This window comes from Lampris incognitus, chromosome 1 (assembly GCF_029633865.1).
Source record: "Lampris incognitus isolate fLamInc1 chromosome 1, fLamInc1.hap2, whole genome shotgun sequence".
NCBI classification, from domain to species: Eukaryota; Metazoa; Chordata; class Actinopteri; order Lampriformes; family Lampridae; genus Lampris; species Lampris incognitus.
The window spans coordinates 130,379,690-130,404,185 of record NC_079211.1 but is presented as its reverse complement, the minus strand read 5'-3'; the positions used below and the strand labels follow the sequence as shown (position 1 = coordinate 130,404,185).

The following is a 24,496-nucleotide window of genomic DNA, read 5'->3' as shown; positions in this document are numbered from 1 at the left end:
AAATTCAAAACAAAAGAGTTTTGAAGGGGAAAAATCCAGTTCTTGAAACAAGATGAAACCTACTTCAACCAAATAGATAGCACAATATTAAAATAAATAGTGATTTTAAAAGAATAATAAGTTAATTTCGGCCAAGTTATAATACCTTTACAGACTGACCTCTCTATAAAAAAGGTATCAAATGATGAATTTCAGGCAGTGACTTTTTTTCTAAAATGGAGGTAAAGTTCTCAAATAAATCTCATAATTGTGATGAGTTTAAAGAAAATGTTGTAGTTACTTGATTTTTCGATTAATTTTATGGAGCCATAAATATATAAAAATAAAATGTGTATCCTGCTTATCTATCAACACAGCCTTTGTTCATCATTATCAGACACTATTCAGTCCAATACAACATGAGAATGTCACTTGAACCAAGGTACAGCCAAAAGCCACCGGTGAAATATAATGTTCAACCTCTTATAATGAAACTGTTGGTCATAAGTACTACCCTGTCAGACAGAATAAATGCGTAGCATGTGCCATCAACTTACAGGATGACTCACGTGATAATGACAGCAATGATGGTGTTTGCTACAAGAACAATAATGATGGTGTTAGGAGGTGTTTTGATTGGGTAGTCTGAATACCTTAGCATTTTGTCTGACTGTTACAGTACATCTGTTGAATTTCTCGGGCAGGAGAATGGTCAGGAAGTCCCTGGTTGCTGGGCTGGTGGTCCTGCTGGTGGTTGCAGTGGGCTTGCTTCTAGGGCTGTTCATGGGAATGGGGAGGAGGAATGCGAATGCCCCCCCTGACCACTTTTACTCTAAGGCCGCTGTGGCTGCTGATGCTGGAAAGTGCTCAGAAGTGGGGAGGTAAGTCCAATATAGGAATTGATGTACAGTACAGTCATGTTTTCTCTTTGCAAACCTGCTGTGTGTTTGTGCGCGAGTGTGTGTACCAGGTTTTTCTATCCCAGTGAGGACCAAATGTCCCCAGTGGGATAGAAAAACCTGAAACCACCTACCTTGTGGGGACATTTTATGGGTCCCCGTGAAGAAAGGTTCTATTTTAGGGTTAGGACTTGGTTTTAGGGTTAAGGTTAGAATTAGGTTAAGGTTAGGATTATTGTTTTAAGACTTTCAAGAACAAGGATGATGTGCAGAACTGTAGCAACAACTAGCAAAGTTGATCAGCCACAGCATGAAGATATGGGAAAGAGTAATAGAAGCTAGGTTAAGAGGAGAGTTGATGATTAGCGAGCAGCAGTATGGTTTCATGCCATGAAAGAGCACTACAGAGGCAATGTTTGCTTTGAGAATGTTGATTGAGAAGTATAGAGAAGGCCAAGAGTTACATTTTGTCTTTGTGGATTTAGAGAAAGCATATGACTGGGTGCCAATAGAGGAGGTGTGGTATTGTATGAGGAAGTCAGTAGTTGCAGAGAAGTATGTAGGAGTGGTGCAGGATATGTATTAGGGAAGTGTGACAGTGGTGTGGTGTGCGGTTGAAATTACAGATGGGTTCAAGGTGGAGGTGGGAGTACATGAAGGATTGGTTCTGAGGCCTTTCTTGTTTTGCAATGGTTATGGACAGGTTGATGGACAAGATCAGGCATGAGTCTCCGTGGACTATGATGTTTACGGATGACATTGTGATCTGTAGCGAAGTAGGGTGCAGGTTGAGGAAAGCCTTGAGAGGTAGAGGTGTGCACTGGAGAGAAGAGGAATGAAAGTCAGTAGGAGCAAGACGGAATACATATGCGTGAATGAGAGGGAGGACAGTGGAATGGTGACAATGAAAGAAGTAGAGGTGACAAAGGTATATGAGTTTAAATACTTGGGGTCAACTGTCCAAAGTAACGGGGGGTGCAGAAGAGAGGTGAAGAAGAGAGTGCAGGCAGGGTGGAGTGGGTGGAGAAGAGTGTCAAGAGTGATTTGCGATAGCAGGGTACCAGCAAGAGTTAAAGGGAAGGTTTACAAGATGGTTGTGAGACCAGCTATGTTTATGTGGTTTGGAGACAGTGGCACTGATGAAAAGACAGAAGGCAGAGCTGGAGGTGGCAGAGTTGAACATGCTAAGATTTTCATTGGGAGTGACGAAGAAGGACAGGATTAGGAATGAGTATATTAGAGGGACAGCTCAGGTTGGACAGTTTGGAGACAAAGCAAGAGAGGCAAGATTGAGATGGCTCGGACATGTGTGGAGGAGAGATGCTGGGTATATTGGGAGAAGGATGAGGAATATGGAGCTGCCAGGGAAGAGGAAAAGAAGAGGGCCAAAGAGGTTTATGGATGTGGTGAGAGAGGATATGCAGGTGGCTGGTGTGACAGAGGAAGATGCAGAGGACAGGAAGAAATGGAAATGGCTGAACTGCTGTGGTGAACCTTAACGGGAGCAGTCGAAAGTACAAACCCCAATTCCAATGAAGTTGGGACGTTGTGTAAAATGTAAATAAAAACAGAATACAATGATTTGCAAAGCCTTTTCTACCTATATTCTATTGAATACACTACAAAGACAAGATATTTAATGTTCGAATTGATAAACTTTGTTTTTTTGCAAATATTCACTCGTTTTGAATTTGATGCCTGCAACATGTTCCAAAGAAGCTGGGACAGGGGCATGTTCACCACTGTGTTACATCACCTTTCCTTTTAACAACACTCATTAAGTGTTTGGGAACTGAGGACACCAATTGTTGAAGCTTTGTAGGTGGAATTCTTTCCCGTTCTTGCTTGATGTACGACTTCAGTTGCTCAACAGTCCGGGGTCAACGTTGTCGTATTTTGCGCTTCACAATGCGCCACACATTTTCAATGGGAGACAGGTCTGGACTGCAGGCAGGCCAGTCTAGTACCTGCACTCTTTTACTACGAAGCCACGCTGTTGCAACACGTGCAGAATGTGGCTTGGCATCGTCTTGCTGAAATAAGCAGGGACGTCCCTGAAAAAGACATCACTTTAATGGCAGCATATGTTGCTCCAAAACCTGTACGTACCTTTCAGCATTAATGGTGCCTTCACATATGTGCAAGTTACCCATGCCATGGGCACTAACACACCCCCATACCATCACAGATGCTGGCTTTTGGACTTTGCGCTGATAACAATCTGGATGGTCCTTTTCCTCTTTAGCCCGGCGGACACGATGTCCATGATTTCCAAAAACAGTTTGAAATGTGGACTCGTCAGACCACAGCACACTTTTTCACTTTGCGTCAGTCCATCTCAGATGAGCTCGAGCCCAGAGAAGCCGGCAGCGTTCTGGATGTTGTTGATATATGGCTGTTGCTTTGCATGGTAGAGTTTTAACTTGCACTTGTAGATGTAGTGATGAACTGTGTTAACTGACAATGGTTTTCCCCAAGTGTTCCTGAGCCCACGTGGTAATATCCTTTACAGAATGATGTCGGTTTTTAATGCAGCGCCGCCTGAGGGATCGAAGGTCATGAGCATTCAATGTTGGTTTTCGGCCTTGCCGCTTACATGCAGAGATTTCTCCAGATTGTCTGAATCTTTTGATGATATTATGGACTGTAGATGATGAAATCCCTAAATTCCTTGCAATTGTACATTGAGAAACGTTCTTCTTAAACTGCTGTACTATTTGCTCATGCAGTTGTTCACAAAGTGGTGAACCTCACCCCATCCTTGCTTGTGAACGACTGAGCCTTTCAGGGGATGCTCCTTTTATACCCAATCTTGACACTCATCTGTTTCCAATTAACCTGTTCACCTGTGGAATGTTCCAAACGGGTGTTTTTTGAGCATTCCTCAACTTTCCCAGTCTTTTGTTGCCCCTGTCCCAGCTTCTTTGGAATGTGTTGCAGTCATCAAATTCAAAATGAGTGAATATTTGCAAAAAACAATAAAGTTTATCAGTTTGAACATTAAATATTTGTCTTTGTAGTGTATTCAATTGAATATAGGTCGAAAAGGATTTGCAAATCATTGTTTTATGTTTTTATTCACGTTTTACACAACGTCCCACCTTCATTGGAATTGGGGTTTGTAGTAGTAGTAGTAGTAAAGGTTAGGGTTAAGAGCTAGGGAATGAATGTAGCCAATGAGGGGTCCCCACAAATACAGGGTGACATGGTGTGTGTGTGTGTGTGTGTGTGTGTGTGTGTGTGTGTGTGTGTGTGTGTGTGTGTGTGTGTGTGTGTGTGTGTGTGTACACGTGTCAAAAGTCAGGTCAAGATTTTGAAAACGTATATACCATCTCCTTTATGTACCCTGTAAATCCATGGGTTTCTACTTATACGTCTGTGCTTGCAGGGACATTCTAAAGAAGAAAGGTTCGGCTGTGGATGCATCCATCGCTGCCTTGTTATGTGTTGGTCTTTTCAATGCTCATAGCATGGGCATTGGTGGGGGGCTCTTCTTTGTCATCTACAATGCTTCCACAGGTGAGTTTGTGCCTTTGCTGGTGCTATGAATCTAGAGAATTCTATTATAACAACATAAGAGCAAAAAACCTCCACTAATTGGCAATCATTTTCTGTTGAACAGGGAGGGTTGAAACCATTGATGCGAGGGAAACAGCCCCCATGAATGCCACTGAGGACATGTTTGGCAATAACACCCAGCTCTCCCGAAAAGGTTCTATTATTTAGCTGCAATATCTGGCTCAATAACTAACTGCACTGGAGTGTTTCACAGACATAGGGATGGCAGAGTCTGATTTAACGCAAGTCTGACCTAAATGGACACTCTAATTTTGCAGAGGTTTTTGTAATATCGGAAGCTGTATTTTGGTATTGCGTTACACTATATAGTGCAAGAGAGGGATTTAGAGAGGATGACATACATCAATCAGCTAAAACATTAAAACCACCTGCCTAATATTGTGTAGGTCCCCCTTGTGCTGCCAAAACAGCTCTGAGCTGTCGTGGCATGGACTATACAAGACTTCTGAAGGTGTCCTCTGGTATCTGGCACTAAGACATTAACAGCAGATCCTTTAAGTCCTGCAAGTTGCGAGGTGTGGCCTCCATGGATCGGACTTTTTTTCCAGGATGGCCCACAGCTGCTCGATCGGATTGGGATCTGGAATTTGGAAGCCAAGGCAACACCTTGAACTCTTTGTCATGTTCCTCAAACCATTCCTGAATAATTTTTGCAGTGTGGCAGGGTGCATTATCCTGCTGAAAGAGGCCACTGCCATCAGGGAATACCATTGCCATGAAGGTGTGTACTTGGTCTGCAACAATGTTTAAGTAGGTGGTGTGTGTCAAAGTAACATCACCGTGAATGTCAGGACCCAAGGTTTCCCATTAGAACATTGTCCAGAGCATCACACTGCCTCCACTGGTTTGCCGTCTTCCCATAGTGTATTCTGGTGCCATCTCTTCCCCAGGTAAATAATGCACACACACCCAGCCATTCCCCATGATGTTAAAGAAAACGTGATTTGTCAGACCAGGTCACCTTCTTCCACTGCTCCATGTTCCAGTTCTGTTGCTCACGTGCCCATTGTAGGCGTTTTTGGCAGTGGACAGGGGTCATGTCATCATGGTCACTCTGACCAGTCTGCGGCTACGCAGCAAGCTGCAATGCACTGTGTGTCCGGATACCTGTCTATCATAGCCAGCATTAACTTTTTCTGCAAATTGAGCTCCAATAGCTCTTCTGTGGGATCGGACCAGATAGGCTAGCCTTTGCACCCCCCTTGCATCAATGAGCCTTGGGTGCCCATGACCCTGTTGCCAGTTCCCCGGTTGGCCTTCCTTGGACCATTTTTGGTAGGTACTGACCACTGCATACTGGGAACACTCCACAAGACCTGCGTTTTTAGAGATGTTCTGACCAAGTCATCTAGCCATCACAATTTGGCCCTTGTCAAAGTCACTCCAATCCTTATGCTTGCCCATTTTTCCTGCTTCTAACACATCAACTTAAAGAACTGACTGTTCACTTGGTGCCTAATATATCCCACCCCTTGACAGGTGCCATTGTAATGAGATAATCAATGGTATTCGCTTACCTGTCAGTGGTTTTAATGTTTTGGCTGATCGGTGTACTGTTCGTTTCATAGCCATTCAACTGCCTCTTCTTGGAGGTCCCATTCTTTTTTAATAGCATTATACTGTATATCTTTTCCATGTACCCACTGCTGGATATCTGGAGTACACAGACTTTAGTGTGATCCACTAAAATGAAACACTTGAGCGTGTCTCAGAGCCTCTTGTTTTTAAGCCTTTGGCATGCTGCTCCTTCACGTGAGGGGCAGGATAAGCTTGTGAGATTCAAATGTTGGTACCATTGTTTCTGCATGACAGGTGGGTTGTCGATAGCCATTCCTGGGGAGATCCGTGGTTACGAGATGGCACACAAGAGACATGGCAGGCTGCCATGGAAGGAGCTGTTTGAGCCGAGCATTGCATTGGCTCGCAATGGCATTCCTGTAGGAAAAGCGTTGGCTCGTGCCATCTTCAAGAGCAAAGAGTCCATTCAAGAGAATGCCATCTTGTGGTGAGGGAAAAAAAGCATCACCATTACATTACATTACATTACAGTCATTTAGCCGACACTTTTATCCAAAGCGACTCACAATAAGTGCATTTAACATAGGAAATCAGGAGAACTACTCGTCATCAGAGGTCATAAGTGCATCTTCTCTCTTAACAAGCATCTAAGAGCAAAACCAGTGCTAAAGTAAAAGCGCAAGAAAGAGATTTAAAAAAAGAAAGAGTGACTACAATAAGCAGTAAGGGCAAGTAACAGGGTAATAGTTCTTGAAGAGGTGAGTTTTCAACCTGCGCCGAAAGATGGGCAGCGACTTCACAGAGGGAAAATGCATAAACAGAATTTCATATCCAACAACTGCCATCAAACATATCAAACAAGTTATTCTTAATTTTGCTTGATTAGTTTTTGCACTGCAACAATGGCTGCCATTGGTGCTGTACCCTCACAGGGTACCGATGGAAACTGTAAAATCCACTATGGTGACCCCTGAGAAACAGGGAATAAGCCGAAAGAAGAAGGCATTGCAAAATTGGGAAGAAATTTAGGAGAAATTAATTCTGCTCAAAGTCATAGTTGGAGAATATAATTCAGTACCACAGAGCAAACTCACTGGCTTAACCATCTTAAGCATATTTCACACTTATTGGACACTGCTGCAAAACTTCAGAAATAACTGTTTTATTTCCTTCATTTCCTTTTCTTGCATTCCAGTGACGTGTTCTGTGATTCACAGAAAAATATTCTGAAGGAAAATGACATTGTCAAATTTCCAAAACTAGCCGACACATACCAAAGAATAGCAGAGGATGGGCCTGATGTCTTTTACAACGGCACGATGGCACAAAGCATCGTAGAGGACATCCAGGCAGCAGGTCTTTTTCTTCTTCATTCTTCATTCAAGTCTATGTATATGACAAACAAAAACAATTGGTGGTAAATCAGCTTTGAACATTAGTGCACTTTGTGAAACTCAAACCAGGCCATCACATGAAACAATATAACTACCACCACCCTAAACAGCAATTAAAGAACATTGTCGTTATTTAACATATGAGGTTTATAATCATTATGCACCTATGTTCTCTTGAGGTGGGATTATAACCTTGGATGATTTATTGGAGTACCAGCCTGTGCTGAATGAGAATCCCCTGAAGCTGAACGTCGGGGAATACACCATGCATGTCCCAGACGCCCCCTCCAGTGGCCCAGTGCTGGCTCTCATCCTCAACATAGTGGATGGTGAGCAGCTTTGCCAAGTGTCTGTGCATCCATGCATGAGAGCGGATGTCAGGTTCCCCCAGGTCCTCCTCCAGGCTTTTCCTGCCAAATTTAGGCCCAAAAAACAAGGGCTCCCTTGATCCTCTGTTCAAGCAGTCTTTACTAACAATTTCAACAAAAAGTGTCATCTTTAAGAAAAAAAAAGAAAAAAAAGATTAATATAGATTTCCATCATGGATACCCACCTTGGAGTTCATTTTGTTAATTCAACTGATAATGAGTTTACATAGACAGTCAATGAGTGGTCACCGTTGTTTTTCTCGGGGTATTTAACAGGGTATAACTTCACAAACACGAGTGTCTCAACAGCAGATAGAAAGACTCTGACGTATCATCGCATCGTGGAGGCGTTCCGGTTTGCTTATGCCAAGAGAAGCAAACTTGGAGACCCACGTTATCTCAACATTACAGATGTAAGTGCCCTTGTGATGATGATGATTGATGTTGGTGTTCTTGCTATTGATTTTTAAGACAAACTGTCTGGAAGTCCTTTCATATGGCTGACTGCTTTGTTCCTCCCCAGCTCATCCACAACATGACCTCTGACTACTTTGCTGATGGAATCAGGAGTAAAATCACTGATGACACCACTCACCCGGACAGCTACTATGAGCCAGACTACTTTGTCCCAGACGACCATGGAACAGCACACCTCTCTGTCATTGCCGAGGATGGAAGCGCCGTGGCAGCCACCAGCACAATTAATTTGTAGTAAGATTCCTTTGTTCCAGACGACTGTGTCATGTCAAGGTCCCAAAGATGCAGGGGTAGCAAACAGATCTAATACCTCACAAGACATCATTCTCAGATGAAGACCCAGGATATCTCAAATGTCAACTTTTTTAGGAAAATTTGAATAAAAAAAAACTGCCTTACTTTTACATGAACACTTGTGCATTTTCAAAACCTATCCCATACTTGGAGCATCACTAAAGCTTACTTAACACACAAATGACCATACGTGTGATTGTGTTTTGATGTGTTTCAAATCCATCTCAAAAAATGAAATCCAAAAATAATAGTCTCACATATCGAATATACAAATAAGATAGTATGCCTTCGGAGTGTGATACCTATCGACCATTAAGTGAACACTATTTCTCAACTAATGATTAACCGATTTTTTACATCTGCTCCAAATTGCATTAATCATTACAAAAATCTGTTTCACTCTCAGTTTTGGTTCCAAGGTCATGTCCCAATCAACTGGCATCATTTTCAACGATGAAATGGACGACTTCAGCTCCCCACACATGACCAATGGCTTTGGGATCCCTCCCTCGCCCAACAACTTCATCCAACCAGGTGTGACTGGACTAGATAATCAACTAGTGTGTCTATAGACCACTTCAGATCACACCATATGAACACATGCTGGTATTGATGGCAGGGTTGATGGATGGATAGATGGATGAATGGACAAGTTTTTTATACTTGGGCTTAAAAGGGAAATTCATAATTGTCTCGAACACCATCTCATTGATGCAACACACAAATTCAACCTGTAAAAGGAATATCTAACATCTAATTCTGCAAATATGACTTAGGGAAGAGGCCGCTCTCCTCCATGTGCCCTACTATCATCTTTGACAAAGACAACAGAGTGAAAATGGTTGTGGGGGCCTCTGGAGGAACAAAAATCACCACAGCCACTGCCTTAGTGAGTCTGAATCATTCACATGCAACTCCAACCAACACACACACACACACACACACACTGGATATGGGCCATCTTAACAGTTGTTCTGCTATACACAGGTCATCCTGAATTCCTTGTTTTTTAACTATGACCTCAAGAAAGCCGTGACAGAACCTCGAGTCCACAATCAACTCAACCCGAATACGACAGTGGCGGAACAAGGCTTTGAAAAGGTATGTCCAACATGCTCAGAGAGACTTATTCTGCATACATTCTGGATCACATCATATAGCTGAAGTGTTAGCACCTATTGGGACGATGGTTATAATGTTGATTATGACGATAATGGTGATGGTGGTGATGATGATAACGATGATGGTTCCGATAATAATGGCATGGCAGAGCATCCTAGATGGCTTGGCCCAGAAGAACCATGTCACAGTCACAGAGCTGCTGCAGACTCCGAGTTCGGTGGTGCAGGCAGTGGTGCGGCAGGGGGAACGCCTCTGCGCAGAGTCCGACCCAAGGAAAGGAGGATATCCAGCAGGATACTGAGAATAACTTCAGCCCTTCTCCTCCTGTCAGTGCGGACGATCTTCTCAAAGACGCAGGGACAGAGCTACAGTGTGTGTCTGTAATGGATGCCTCCAAGACAGACACCAGCAATGTTTAAGCTATGGAGACACAGCCACTTGTCTTCTTTGGGTTCAATTCCTTTCACTCCATCAGGGAAAATGACACTCCATTTCAATACCTCTTTCAGTCAAACCAAACAAGAAGCATTATTGATTTTCCTGGTATAATTGTTGTTGTTGTTGGGTTTTTTTTTGAGGGGGGGGGTATGTGTGCCCATGACTGTGGCATTTTGACTCATGTATCAAGAGATCATTATTAATTTCTGGTGGTGAAGATGATACTTTCACTATGAGTCAACACATCAGTGTTTCCCATTTGGATGCATAAAACAATGGCTCATAACTGTACAGGCAGGGTTTACTCTGCTATGTGTTTATATAATGCCCATTTATATATTACAGGGGATATAAAAAGACTACACAACCCTGTTAAAATGGCAGGATTTTGTGATGCAAAAAAAAAAAAAAGAATCCGAGGTAAATCATGACGGAATGTTTTCCACCTTAAATGTGAAATTGCAGCCTACAAAAAAAAGTGAAAAACAAATATTTTAGGGAAAAAATACAAAACTTACAATAACCTGGTTGCATAAATGTGCCCACGCTTTTATAATTGGGGATGTGGCTGTGTTCAGAATTAACCAATCACATTCAAGCTCATGTTAATCGTTTGTATACTCCTGCACTTCCACTGACACTGCTTGGCATCCCCATCATCCATATATTCTATATATACCATGTATGTTCTTATTTTTATATTGAATAAAGACACGGTGTTTGTAACTCCTGCTAGCTCGGCTAGCCGCTTTATTCTTCTCGCCTCGGTTCCGGTTATCTTCTTCTTACTTTCTGTCTATACATATCATGTGTTATACTGTCACCAACAGGTCACCCACATGTATTGCTAACATAAACATCATTACATCCCCTTTCCAAACAGGTCAATATAACATGTTGCATAATCACAACTCATAGCATTTCAAGTGTAAACATTCTTAACATTCAAAACGTCTCAATGTAGCGCAAAGAAACATCAAGCATAACATGTACATTAAAGTCTCAACTATCCTGTTAAGACAAAAATTGGAACATAAATGTAATTTTTTCAACATCCATCCATCCATTACCCAACCGCTTATCCCGCTCGGGGTCACGCGGATGCTAGAGCCTATCCCAGCAGTTATTGGTTGGCAGACGGGGAGACACACTGGACAGGCTGCCAGACCATCACAGGGCCCCCCCAGCCCCCCCCCCCACAACACACATTCACACCTAGGGACAAGTTGGGTTTTTTTTTAAGTCAACAGAAATATCAACACTTTTTTTTCCTCTTTCTGTTCCTTCTAACAACAGCTCAACAATTTATTGTTCGATGAGTCTATCAGGCGATTTCCTAGGTCTGGTGGACCGTCTAAGAGCTGGTGTCTCAGTTATTGGGGAAGGTGAAGGTGGCTCAGCTTGATGTAAGTCTGGTGTCACACCAACTCTCTTTTCTGACTCAGTCCCCTGTGCATGTTCCTGATGTCCTCCTGAGTCTTCAAGACTCCTCTAGTTTCTCTGCAACACTTGTTCATTCTCCATCTTCACATTGAATGACCTGGGACCCACTTCACTGAGGACAGTTGCCTTTCTGGTCGAGGAATCAGGATCCTCGATTCTCACAACATCCCTTTTCTGAAGAGGTTCATATTGTGGCACGGTGGCGCAGTGGTTAGTGCAGTCGCCTCACCACAAGAAGGTCCTGGGTTTGAGCCCCGGGGTAGTCCAATGTTGGGGCTCGTTGCGGGTTGTCCTCTGTGTGGAGTTTGCATGTTCTCCCCATGTCTGTGTGGATTCCCTCCGGGTGCTCCAGTTTCCTCCCATAGTCCAAAGACATGCAGTTCAGGTGAAACAGCCATAATAAATTGTCCCTAGGTGTAAATGTGTGTGTGTCGGCCCTGTGATGGTCTGGTGGCCTGTCCAGGGTGTCTCCCGCATGCGGCCCAATGACTGCCGGGATAGGCTCCAGCATTCCTGCGACCCTGAGTAAGGATAAGCAGTTTGGATCATGAATGAATGAATAAATCCATATAATTTTACTATCCTGTTTTAATGTTATATCCTTCTCTCACTAAGATGTGTGACTTTTATTTTATTTATTTTTTAACATGGTGATGCTGGTCATGTGGCTTAGGTCCTGAGCTGTTCCGGTGGCGTCTGGACACTGCTTGGCATCCTCCTCATCATATTCTTCATATATTCTATAATTCCATTCTGTTATCCTCTCTCAATGTTTGCATTCTGTAAATTGTATGAACACAACATCCACTGCACGTTGTCCATCTTGGGAGAGAGAGCCCTCCTCTGTTGCTCTCCCTGAGGTTTCTTCCTATTTTTTCTCCCTGTTAAAGGGTTTTTTTGGGAGTTTGTTTCTTATCCGATGCGAGGGTCTAAGGACAGGATGTTGTGTTGCTGTAAAGCCCCTTGAGGCAAATTGTAATTTGTGATATTGGGCTATACAAATACGATTGACTTGACCTGCCATCAATTAATAAAGTTCAGCTGTTCCTGTAGGCTTTTCCTAACATCTTCTTCGTTGCATCCAACCGAAAAGACCGTGATCCACAAAGCATGAATGGGGTCTTATTGAAAAGTATCAATAAGGAGAGGGCTACAGAAGAATCCCCAAGGCATTAGATACACCATTGAACACAGTGAAGACAATCATCAACAAGTGGAGAAAATATGACACAACAGTGAAATTACCAAGAACAGGACGTCCTTCCAAAATTGATGTGAAGATGACGAGAAAACGTGTCAGGGAGGCTAGCAAGAGGCCTACGGCAACATTAAAGGAGCTGTAGGAATTTCTGCCAAGTACTGGTTGCTCCCTACATGAGACAACAATCTCTCATATTCTTCATATGTCTGGGTTATGGGGGTCAGCCCTGTGGGTTCGCTATCCAATAGCTTAGCTATTGGTTAAGGTTAGCTTAAGGTAAGCATGGGGTTAAGGTTAGGGTTAGGTAGAGGTTGAGGCTATGTCAGGTTAAGGTAGATTAGGTTAAGTGTAGGTAAATTCAATGAAATAGGGCTGAGGGAACATAAACACTCCCGGGCTATGGGATAGGGTGGCAAGATGGAAGCCTTTTTACAAGGGGGAAAAAAACAACCTGGCTAAATTTTGCAAAAATACATCCAGTCTCTCAAAACCATGTGGAAAAATGTGTTTTGGTCTGATGAGACCAAGGTTGAACTTGTTGGCTGTAATTCCAAAAGGTTATGTTTGGTGCAAAAACAGCATATCACCAAAAGAACACCATACCAACGATGAAGCATGGTGGTGGCAGCATCATGCTTTGGGGCTACTTTTCTTCAGCCAGAACTGGGGCTTTAGTCAAGGTGGAGGGAATCATGAATAGCTCCAAATACCAGTCGATTTTGGTGCAAAACCTTCAGACATCTGCTAGAAAGCTGAAGAGGAATTTCACCTTTCAGCACAACATCGATCCAAAGCATACATCCAAATCAACAAAGGAATGGCTTCACCAAAAAGATCAGCGTTTTGGAATAACCCAGCCAGAGCCCAGACCTGAATCCAATAGAAAATCTGTGGGGTGACTTGGAGAGGGCTGTGCACAGGAGGTGCAATTTGACGGGATCTGGGCGTCCAGGCAGTGTAGCGGTCTATTCCGTTGCCTACCAATATGGGGATCTTGGTTCGAATCCCCGTGTTGTCTCCGGCTTGGTCGGGCGTCCCTACAGACACAATTGGCCTTGTCTGTGGGTGGGAAGCCGGATGTAGGTGTGTGTCCTAGTCGCTGCACTAACACTTCCTCTGGTCGGTCGGGGCGCCTGTTTGGGGGGGAGGGGGAACTGGGGGGAATAGTGTGATCCTCCCACGCGCTACGTCCCCCTGGCAAAACTCCTCACTGTCAGGTCAAAAGAAGCAGCTGGCGACTCCACATGTATCGGAGTAGGCATATGGTAGTCTGCAGCCCTCCCTGGATCGGCAGAAGGGGTGGAGCAGCGACTGGGACAGCTCGGAAGAGTGGGGTAATTGGCCAGGTACAACTGGGGAGGAAAAGGGGGGGGGGGATCCAAAAAGAAAAAAAAGAAAAAGAAATTGATGGGATCTAGAACATTTTTGCAAGAAATGGTGGGAAAATATCGCCAAGTCAAGATGTGCCAAGCTGATAGACTCTTACCCAGTGCTGTAATAAAACCAAAAGGTGCTTCAAAGGATTAGTTTAGGGGTGTGCACACTTTTGCAACCAGGTTAGCTTAAGTTTTTGTATTTTTATTTTTTCCCTGAAAGGTTTTGGTTTTTCACTTGAAATTTTTAATCGGTTGCAATTTCACATTTAAAGATGGAACATTTTCTGACATGGTTTAGCTTGGTTTAATTCTTTTGCATCACAAAAACCTGCCATTTTAACAGGGGGTGTAGACCTTTGATATCCACTTTATGTGCATTTTGTTAATTAAAAAGTTAAAACATGAAGCTGTATGGATACCACTGCTGACAGTATTCTCCAGTAAGCAGCCAAGCGATTTTGTAATAAGTAACTGTTTAAGTTTCATCAGTATGTTCTAGGATAAAATTGAGCGGAAGCAGATTTTCTATGTGGTCTTTTTTTTTCTTTTTGTCCAAAACTGGCAACAAAAAAAAAAATCTGGTCAATTCAATGTGTTCGATTCAATATTTGTTTTCAGGACTTAACCAAAGAAAATAACCAAACCAATGCCAGAAATTAAGAATTCAGATGCCTCGGATTTCTTGGCTGATTTACACAAATGTCTGCCAATATCCATTTGCTCATGAGAGCTGAACCTGTATCTGTTTTCCACATTTAAATCAAATTTGGACCGTGTCTCAGATTGTGCTAAATAAGGGTTAAGTCAATCTGGTCCATATGCCACTGTGGATCTACTGAATTTATTGCTTCTATTTTTTCGTGATGCAGAGTGTTGTGAAAGATGCATTTGAATTGTAAATGTTTAATACCGAGTAGAGGTTAAGTGAATGTATAGTGTACTCTGAAAATACATTTACAGATATATTTTTCTAAACATGCATTGTCTTATGCCATGCTTGTTATTAAACATTTTGAACAAATATTTTTTTACATGTGGAACCAATAGATTTTTCTGTATTGTGATTCTACTGAATTATTATACCTAAAGAGCTACCTCCGTGAAAAGCCAACGCTGATTTATAATGCACCCGATCTCGCATATATCCTAAAATTTTAATTGTTGCAACATCTCAATGGATTTCTAAGTAATGAGCTAAAATTTGTCTTTCAGTGATGCTCTTGGAGGAAACTGAACCCTAATCCTTGGGTCAAACAAAGGTCACAGAAATTATGTAAACATGTGACTGGCTCAAGGTTTCAGCAAGGGCTACTGTTTTAATATGCAGTTTATATTATAAACATATAAAAGTCACAAGGGTTTTGTCAAGGTTTGGAAGATTAGATCGACTGCGGCCAGGGTACGAGCCCAACAAACTTCATGGCCAATGGGATCCTTGACCACAATAACTTTGCCTTACTTTTGTTTGTCTGCTGATTTACAGACCAATAACTAGTCAACAAATTATGTTTTCTGGGCAGTTCTCAACAACTTGGTACCAGCTACAATGTTAACATTTGTAACCTGGCTGCATGAATTGTAAGTATGAAGTCTACATGTGTACTTCACACAGAACCCCTCATGTAGGGCCTGTGGGGCTTCATAACCTTCTGACGCCACCTACGCAAAAATGTATGCACGCTTCATAACCTTCTGATGCCATCTATGCTAAAATGTATGCACCAAGTGCACCATTTGGGACTTTGTATGAAAGTCTCCACCAAAAGCCATACTTAAGGCAGTTACACACTGTACTTCTTGGCCGTATACCAAAAACAACTGTCAGAATTTGACTTGGACAGAGCTGCACTATTTTTTTTTTCCCGTTCTGTTTGCACAGATCTTGTCTGGTGCTCTGAAGAAACATTATGATCTGTTTACACCAAACACTCACATAAGGCCAAACATTGGCACTGAGACTGGACCAGCAGGAATTTTCACAGTAATAAATAATAAACAATGACAGCAGTTAAACAACAACAGCAGTTTGAGTCTATTGGCCTTTAGGGTTTCTGCAAGACCTGATGCAAACATTGGGGAACAACATTTTGTTGGAGGCAAATTAAACAAAATCAGCCTGTATACAAACTAATTCAGGCATTTAGATCAACAAATAACAGTTGCTTCAGTGCTTTCCAAAACCCATTGCTGGATGAATGCAGTCATGGTCTGCTGTGTGATCATTGAAGAAAATATAGATGAAACGCTGTCTTCACTATATCCAGCTTTAAGCCAATAAAACTAAGCTAACCCTAGCTGCAAGTGTAACTCATGTAATATGATAGACACTGCAAACAACAAGAACCATGTGACAGATTGATTCAGTCAACCCTACTCAAGACTAAAGGCTCACACACATAACCTAATTACTGCCAATGGCTCTCATCCTGATGTGAGGTTACAAAGTGGTCAGAAAAGTACTCTGGTCAAGGGAAGTCCTTTGTTATCTGGAAAATAAGACATGAGTATAACACAGATCTTTTAGATAACCAAAATGTAAATGTGTACCAAAACAACACACACACATTGGATGACACTCAAGAGGGTTAAAGAAATCCCATGTTGTCATCTCCAGGCTACTGCATCACAAATGTGATCACAAGCTAAGGGAATGTTCCTCCGCTGACAAAATGGATTCCTTCTTCATCAGTATTCTCCAAGCAGAGGGGGAATCATCCAACTCACTGAAACACATTCATCTTGTGGCCAAATGTGATATTACCCTCATTCATCAAATAGCTGGGTAAATCAGGCCCACAGGGACAGCTCCTGATAAAATTTGCACATGCTCATTTCAGCCATCTACTGACATTCATGTGTGACAACACTGGGCGTATGCTGTGGTGACCGTTATCAGTGTCAGTCACTCAAATACAATATCTGACCAAGTGGAAAGAAACAAAATAATCTCTTCTGGAATGATTACCATTCAAAATTATTTTTGATAATGACAAAAGTTGCTTGCTGAGAGTTGTGATGAATGGTTCTGGTATGAAATATTAATAAGAACTACACTGTAAACCTGTTGCAGAGAAGAACAGATGTTGGTCACCATCTACTGGTGATCATTGAGTAAATCAACTCAGTAATAAGACACTTGAGCCTAGGTAATGGGAAAACAAAATATCAATGGGATGCATAATTATTGCCCAGGTATGTGAACAAATGAGTGTCTGAATTCCTTACAGTGGAGTTATTGACTTACAAATGTAATATATCCTCTGGTAATATTTTAGATTTTTCCAAGTCCATGGCAAGAATTATATTGTTTTGATCGGGTTCAACATCTATCATTTGAAGGTAAAGTGGGCATTAGAGCCGCAAGGCACCTGGTGCTACCGATGACTGCAGGTCCTGGTCCAGCAGGCGAAAGAGCATGGCGCATTTGTTGCGTTTGGGCATTTGACCCAGTGAGTGGTAGAGCTGAGCTTGAAGGTAGTGGACATCACGTAGTCGCTGCTTACAGTTCAATTTGGAAAAATAGACTGCAGCCTCGTCTAATGTCTGAACTGCCAAACCTAAAGCTGAGTGGAGACAATAAGCCACATTGTTTAGACAGAGCCACAAGCATTTTGACATAGGGATTAGTTTTTAGCAAGTGCTCATATTAGGTACCTTCTTGCCCTTGTCCATCTTGCCTGGACCCGGCCACAGCCATCTGACAGCGAGCTGTCAGCATCAAAGCTCGGCCTTTATCCATGACAGATCCGTGGGCAAGAATGGGCTCCAGGGCTTCATGGAGGATACCGAGAGCCTGCTCTGGAACCCCCAACATCAGCTGAAGACAATATTAAGAACAACAATATTATTAAACATATATTTCATAGAGGACAACAATGACTGTTGCTTTGACTTTGCCTATTCATCGACAACACTGGAGTCAGAAGCTTTCAGTGAGTGTTTCTGTGTGGGAGCTGGAATGGTCCCTTGTTTAAAGTGGCCTCCTTGTAATGGCTGACCTGAGTGAAGGCCAGGTGTAGTATGGTCTCGGAAGCCAGGGCCTGTAAATGGTGCTGTCTAGCTAGAGCCAAGGCCTGGAGCAGGAGAGGAAGGGTGGTAGAAAAGCCAGACGATTCCCAGTGGAGCTCAGCAGTAGAAAGGATAACCCTGTAAGGGGCATAAATAAAAAAAGGCATTCAAAGCTGTTATACAACACAGACATATCCCATACAAATCACTTTTATTTACTCAAAATAAAAAATCCTAAGGTGATCAAGCAGCCATGGAGCCTTCTCTCTAACCTGATGATCATCTCTGTACATTTGGTCTTTTCACAGTGCGCCTGTAGCCTCTGCAAGATGCTGTATGCTTCAGTTGTCCGATTCAGTACCTTCAAAACTTGAGCTTTCCTGTTAACAAACACACTGTTAGAGTGGAGGAACATAGAAGCAAGAGACAAGCACAAACAAGAATGAGAACTGAAAAATTGCCCTAGTCTTACCTGTAGAGTCCCTCTGTTTTATTCAAGGCAGAAATAGCAGTGACTAGAGGCTCTGCCATGTGGTATTTCCCTTCATTCATATACCTCTCAAGCTGGACTTTCAAATCACATAACATCCAGAGCTGATTCAGAGAAAGCAAAAACATTCACATTTATCCTATTTAGTATTTTGGTTCATGACAGAAACAATGGTCATTTTGCATTTAAAGAAAGTACAACTTTAAAACAGGGGCTTCCTTTGGGTCTGTGGTCCTAGTATGGGCAGAGATTAGTGCCAACTAAAACTGAATTTGAATTGTATTAACATGTGTTTACCTAAAATGCGAAAGCAACACAGTAGTGCAGCACAAAATGCATTGGCTTGGATGAACAATCGCTGGTTCTGCACAAAAACTTAAATTATATTCAAAAGATTTTTTTTACCCCCGCCCCCCTTTCTCCCCAATTGTATCCAGCCAATTACCCCACTCTTCTGAGCCGTCCTGGTCGCTGCTCCACCCTCTCTGTTGAGCTGGGAGGGCTGCAGACTACCACATACTTCCTCCAATATATGTGGAGTCGCCAGCCGCTTCTCTTCACCTGACAGTGAGGAGTTTCGCCAGGGGGACGTAGTGCGTGGGCGGATAACGCTATTCCCCCCAGTTCCCCCTCCCCCCCGAACAGGCGCCCTGACCAACCAGAGGTGCTAGTGCAGCAACCAGGACACATACCCACATCTGGTTTCCTACCCGCAGACACAGCCAATTGTGTCTGTAGGGATGCCCAATCAAGCCGGAGGGAACACAGGGATTCGAACCGGTGATCCCTGTGTTGGTAGGTGACGGAACAGACTGCCATGCCACCCGGACACCCCTATTCTAAAAGTTTTTAATCACACATCCAACCGAAAGTGACAGCGAAAGTCAATCATCCATTCTTACAGAATTATTGCAGTTACTTTACTTTCCTTTGACAGGTGCCAAGAGGAGCTGATCAGTTTAAAAAGAAAGAGATCAATTTTTTTTCTGATTGCCTTTTCAAGTCCCCAGATGTGTCTCAGAATTCGAATCTGAATCTTACAAACTGAATGTAAAAGTTTTTTGAACTGAATTTTGACTTCAAATAACCAATTAAGAAAAAGGGACTGTTGAATGCAATACAGACAATTCAGTTTCATCCTTCATATTCAGATGCAATTCAAAATTCAAAAACTGCATGAAGATTCAAACTGGATATTACAAATTGGAATTAATATAATTCAAATGGAGTTTCCGCAATAAGAATTCAAATTAATGAAATTCAAATTCATTATGGCTGGCACCAATCTCTGCCCGTATGGAAGGCATCATATGTTGCAGAGTGTTGCTCATGCCCCCACTCTTTTGACCATAAATGATGTGAAGAGAGAATGGGGAAAGAAGGTCCTCCCAATATAAAATCTGGTTTAGAAAACTCACCTTGGCATGCTGTGTGTGGGGAGGAAATTGTTGCTTCAAATGCTTAAGGATCTCTGAAACAGCACCATACATGCCCTGTGACGGAAGAACCAGAACTTTAGAAAAAAGGCTTACTCTCAGCCAACTCCCCCCAAGCTGGAAAGTGGGCCTGATCAATGTTGATTATCCTGCTGAATTGCTGAGCCAACTGCCCCATGGATAAGTGACAACAGAGCAGAAACCAAACAGAGACAAGATAATCAGAGGCACTACCTGCTCAGCATGCAGTTCAGCCAGATGGCAAAGAGCCACAGCAAAGGCTTCAGTATTGTTCTGCTGGACTCCAAAGTTAACTGGCTCCAGGCTGCTCATGTTCAGAAGGAGCTGGGCCTGCTGCTGAGCCATAGCGCTACATAACACAGGAGCCACGTAGGACAGTTTAGAATGCAACTGGACAACAAGCAATTTAGTCTTCCATTTCAAAATACAAGACTGTCACATCAGCATGGACCAATTTACTTGTGGAGGATTTCAAACACCTTGTTGAATTAATGCCTTGGTCCTAGCTACCATACTGGTTATGTGCATCTAATAAATTGGCTGTTACATGTAAATTTGTTCAAACAAATCACCAGTCCTATAACAATGTTTTAACATGCTGTTAACATAGATGGGAGCTTGAATGTGAGATTAAGGGTGGGCAGTTGAGTGTGCGAAATGCTTTGTATATTCAATACAAGTGAATTGCAGTGGCAAGAGCGACAAGCTGAGGAGTCCGACCTCTTGCCGTACATCCTCCATATGGAAGTAGTCTGGGCCAGGCTTATCTCTATCAGCTCTGATAGACTGTGTTTCCAATGGAGGATGTCTGTGTCCTTCAGTGCATCCATCAGTTCATGGGCTGTCTTGCCCTGTATCCCCCCCTGCTGGACCAAGGACTGAATGCCCAGGGAAGCCAAGTACTACAGAACAGAGAATCAGAGTGTGGTGATTAATACACCTGTAATGTAAATTATACAATGAGCCATTTGAGCTAAGAAATGTGATTGGTCAAATGTGTTTCAGCCACACTGTAAATTTTCATAAAGTATGTCTCATCACACTTCATTGGTTGTTATGCCAAGGCTTATACTAATCAGGAAGCTAGTTTACAATTTTCCTTAATTTCTTCTTGTTTTTACTCTTATCCATTTTAAAAGGCTTAAAACATTCCTTGTCTAGACCTACCTTAATCCATACATGGTCTCTAAGCATGATTATTAAACTGTCTTGTGGCATTGTTAACTTGTAAATTGAATCTGCTATCACTCACTATGAGCCATCTATTTAAAGTGCACTTATACAAATTGCACTTGACGTGACATGCATTCTTGGCTATGATCAGTATTCAGTGCCCCAAGATGCCTGTTGGAGACACAGGAATTGATCAGCTAATTGCTGATCCCCATGTAAGTCACTTTGGACACGTGTCTCTAAAAAGTGATCAATGAGAAAATACAATGTGTGTAGATTAAGTAAATTTTTGCTTCCAAGATTAACTTTATTGTATTGTGGGCCCTAAGGTGTCATCAAGGAAACTTGGCTGGGTCTCACACCTGTTGAATCATCAGCATACCCATGATCACATTAAAAAGTGTCCTCTTGGATGTTATAGTTAATTAGTTGCCACAGCCATTAATTATCCTGAGATATTCTTATGTGAAAGCTCATGCAACACTTACTGGCAGGCAGAAATGGGCAGCCATTTTCACAGAGTCCTCAGTTAAAACAGAGCTGTCAGATCCTTTCATCTGTTCTAATGTGTAAAGCCAACTCTGAGGCACAGACAACAGGCAAGGAGACAGAGATTAAACCAAACAGAGGCAGACACACTTAAGGTATATTCACATATGATAAACAAATCAGCATGTCATCAGCACTGAAGTAATACAACATCACAAATAGTAAATCTACATACCAGACAATGTTGCAAACACACGTGATCGTTGGATTCCTGGGCAATACGGATAGCCTCTTGTAGGGCCAGTTCAGCCTGCTGACTGCAGACAACAATAATGAAAATGTTAAAAAGGCCCAAATCTTACAAAGATATTCTAAGACTGTGGTTAACTTTATAGGTCATACACACACATACATCACCTTCATTACTTACTAGTGGCCAAAACGACAGTGCAGACTTGCCAGGTTCAGGGCAGCGTAGCGGAGGCTACGCCCATAACCTTCATCCCCATTGCTCTTTCCTTCACTTCCAGACAGGATGAGGCGGTCAAAATAGTGTAACAGACTGTGGGTGGAAATGAAGATGTCCTTGACTCGCATGCTGTTCAGGTAGTTCAGGTAGTGCTGTGGAGACGAAATACAGAATAGCTGAGAGAATTCAAATCTGGCGCTCAACTGCAACTAAAACTGCTATATGAATGATATAGTCCTAAAAAAGATTATGAATTCCAATTAATGAGAACAGATCCTCACTGCCTCAGCAAAATCAGGGTTAAATTGCAACATGTTGTTGAGTTCCTCTTGCAGAGCAGAAGGCTTTAGGGATTTGTTCTCATCATTCCTCAGAAGGTATGCCTAAGAAAATAAAATGTTTTTGATCACTGAACAAAACCACTGACTAATAAGACACAAAATTTAGGTTTGGTGTGTGACTATTCATTAAATAAATCCCAAATAACTGGTTAGAACAAACTGACCACCAATACAGCTGAGAATGTGGAAACAGCATGGCCCTAGTTTTGATATGATTAGATTAAGTCTGAAGTCTTGTTTTTCAACACTCACCTGTTTTGCAAGAAAGTATTCTGCTTGTTTTTGTGAAAGGGGACCTCTGCTAGGAGTATCATCATTTCTAAAAAGCAAAGACTTCCATCAATAATTATTACATGAAGCTAACATTAAGTGGCACCAAACCAGATCATATCTCATTTCAAGCAATTTTCAGCAATTTCCACCAACTCAGAGTAAAGAAATATATGCAGTGAGAAATTTGCACATAATAGCAGCATTCTAGTTTGCATCCTAGACTGCAACCATGCAGAAATTATTAGAAAAAATACTTACTGCAAAAGTGAAACTGATCCTTGTACTATGTCAAAACCATGCTTGTTTATTACCATCAGATTTGGACCAACTGAAAACTATAAATTTCTTTCAATGATTTTGAGCCAACTTGTGGATACTAAATTTAATTACCCAATCAGAATCAGCTTTATTGGCCAAGTGTGCCCCTGCACATAAGGAATTTGACTCTGGTTTATAGCAGCTTCTAGCACTCGCAGACTCACACAAAAAAGAAAAAAGAAAACAAAAAAGGAAGAAAAAAACATAAGAAATAAATGAGGCTTATACAAAAATGTTATACATGAAAAAACATAACACAAAAATTTGTGTTGCCTACCTAAGCTCTGACTCATACATCGAAGTGTCCAGCTCATCCTTCTCCATTCTGTCCCCTACAGTGTCCTCAGTGCTGGTGAGGTCCATGTCTGAGTCGTCCGCAACCAGTACCGCTATATCTAACGGTCTATCAACTGGCTTGGCATAGTGACTGTGGTAATAGTGTTGCAGGGACTTGTACAGCTTGTATACCTGACTGAAGGACAGCTTGTTGTAGGCGAGAAGCATGTGTCTCATGAAAATACCTAAAATTATAAATAAAACAGTGCAATAAGACAGTCAATGGATAATCAAGAGAATCTCTTAATATTGTTTTAATCCCATTTGAAAAGACTGTCAATTACTCACCAACAACACTGGTTTTATATGCCTCAAAATCAAACTCAGTGAAAGGAGTGGGAAGGGTTGCAAAAAAGTATTCCATATCTTTAAGCTCTCCATCAGCCATTTCATGAAGCCTTTAAGAAAAAGGAAAATAAGCCTTTGGTTTTACAAATAAACTCATCATAAAACAGGAATCTTAAATGCATCAAATTAAGTGTTAAATGGCATAATTAGTTATAACTAGTTATTTTTGTTCACTGGTGAACAACAATTGTTGACAATTTTACAAAATTAAAATTTTGCAACTTGAATCGACATACCTGAGTTTGACAGCATACGCGGTTTGAGAGCAACAACCCTCCACAGTCTTGAGGAACTGACCAAAACTTAAGTCTGGACCCTAACGACGAACCAGGATAGAACAGTGGTTAAGCAAACATTCCTGACCCAGACAAGGATTTTGCAAATACTTTACAGTAAATAATCAGAGCAAGCAAGCAAACACAAACCTGTTGTAGAGGAAGGATGAGTTTGTTAAGCCTCCTCCTTTCTGACAGAGCGATCTTAGACGTGGTCATCTCATACAGAAGTGCCAGGACGGAAATTTTGTACGGCGTCACCCAATCTTTGATACCAAAGACATTGGCATGGACTACTCCGTTCGTCATCATGGGGTTGAAATATAAACTTTCATGCACGCTCGCCATTTTTATGTTTATTTATTTTAAAGCACTTACTGGCCTGTAGCTAAGAGAAAAGCTGTTTTACCCTTAACTAAGTGAACATATAG

At 42.0% G+C, this 24,496-nt stretch overlaps 2 protein-coding genes across 4 annotated transcripts; one reads left to right on the top strand and one right to left on the bottom strand.

Annotated features, from left to right (window-relative positions):
* Nucleotides 1-687: 687 nt before the first annotated feature.
* Nucleotides 688-9,931, top strand: ggt1a (gamma-glutamyltransferase 1a). The gene is made up of 12 exons (XM_056283661.1): nucleotides 688-860; nucleotides 4,267-4,397; nucleotides 4,501-4,590; nucleotides 6,270-6,462; nucleotides 7,171-7,331; nucleotides 7,549-7,698; nucleotides 8,014-8,150; nucleotides 8,261-8,448; nucleotides 8,915-9,042; nucleotides 9,285-9,397; nucleotides 9,496-9,609; nucleotides 9,779-9,931. The coding sequence occupies exons 1-12, from the start codon at nucleotides 688-690 to the stop codon at nucleotides 9,929-9,931; spliced, it is 1,731 nt and encodes a 576-aa protein (XP_056139636.1).
* Nucleotides 7,313-24,496, bottom strand: anapc5 (anaphase promoting complex subunit 5). 3 transcript variants are annotated; one of them, XM_056283632.1, is made up of 18 exons: nucleotides 24,216-24,496; nucleotides 24,027-24,106; nucleotides 23,731-23,840; nucleotides 23,384-23,627; nucleotides 22,768-22,834; nucleotides 22,456-22,557; nucleotides 22,136-22,326; nucleotides 21,941-22,022; nucleotides 21,705-21,797; nucleotides 20,764-20,945; nucleotides 20,257-20,392; nucleotides 20,005-20,079; nucleotides 18,569-18,690; nucleotides 18,369-18,476; nucleotides 18,087-18,234; nucleotides 17,743-17,905; nucleotides 17,457-17,651; nucleotides 7,313-7,361 (listed from the first exon to the last, which is right to left on the bottom strand). In XM_056283632.1, the coding sequence occupies exons 1-18, from the start codon at nucleotides 24,411-24,413 to the stop codon at nucleotides 7,345-7,347; spliced, it is 2,313 nt and encodes a 770-aa protein (XP_056139607.1). In that variant the 5' UTR covers nucleotides 24,414-24,496; the 3' UTR covers nucleotides 7,313-7,344. The 3 variants fall into 3 exon arrangements, with proteins under 3 accessions (XP_056139607.1, XP_056139616.1, XP_056139623.1); XM_056283641.1 differs by lacking the exon at nucleotides 7,313-7,361 and adding an exon at nucleotides 23,114-23,116 and having other exon boundaries at nucleotides 16,971-17,651; nucleotides 22,768-22,816; XM_056283648.1 differs by lacking the exon at nucleotides 7,313-7,361 and adding an exon at nucleotides 23,114-23,116 and having other exon boundaries at nucleotides 16,971-17,651; nucleotides 20,764-20,906; nucleotides 22,768-22,816.

Bases quoted from the DNA above. Each gene is read 5' to 3' on its own strand.
- ggt1a (XM_056283661.1), top strand. From the start codon at position 688: ATGGTCAGGAAGTCCCTGGTTGCTGGGCTGGTGGTCCTGCTGGTGGTT. The intron at 4,591-6,269 runs GTTCTATTATTT...TCTGCATGACAG, and splicing joins CACCCAGCTCTCCCGAAAAG to GTGGGTTGTCGATAGCCATT. The intron at 7,332-7,548 runs GTCTTTTTCTTC...TGTTCTCTTGAG, and splicing joins AGAGGACATCCAGGCAGCAG to GTGGGATTATAACCTTGGAT.
- anapc5 (XM_056283632.1), bottom strand. From the start codon at position 24,413: ATGGCGAGCGTGCATGAAAGTTTATATTTCAACCCCATGATGACGAAC. The intron at 24,107-24,215 runs GTTTGTGTTTGC...GTTCGTCGTTAG, and splicing joins TCATCCTTCCTCTACAACAG to GGTCCAGACTTAAGTTTTGG. The intron at 17,652-17,742 runs GTACCTAATATG...GTCTCCACTCAG, and splicing joins AGATGGACAAGGGCAAGAAG to CTTTAGGTTTGGCAGTTCAG.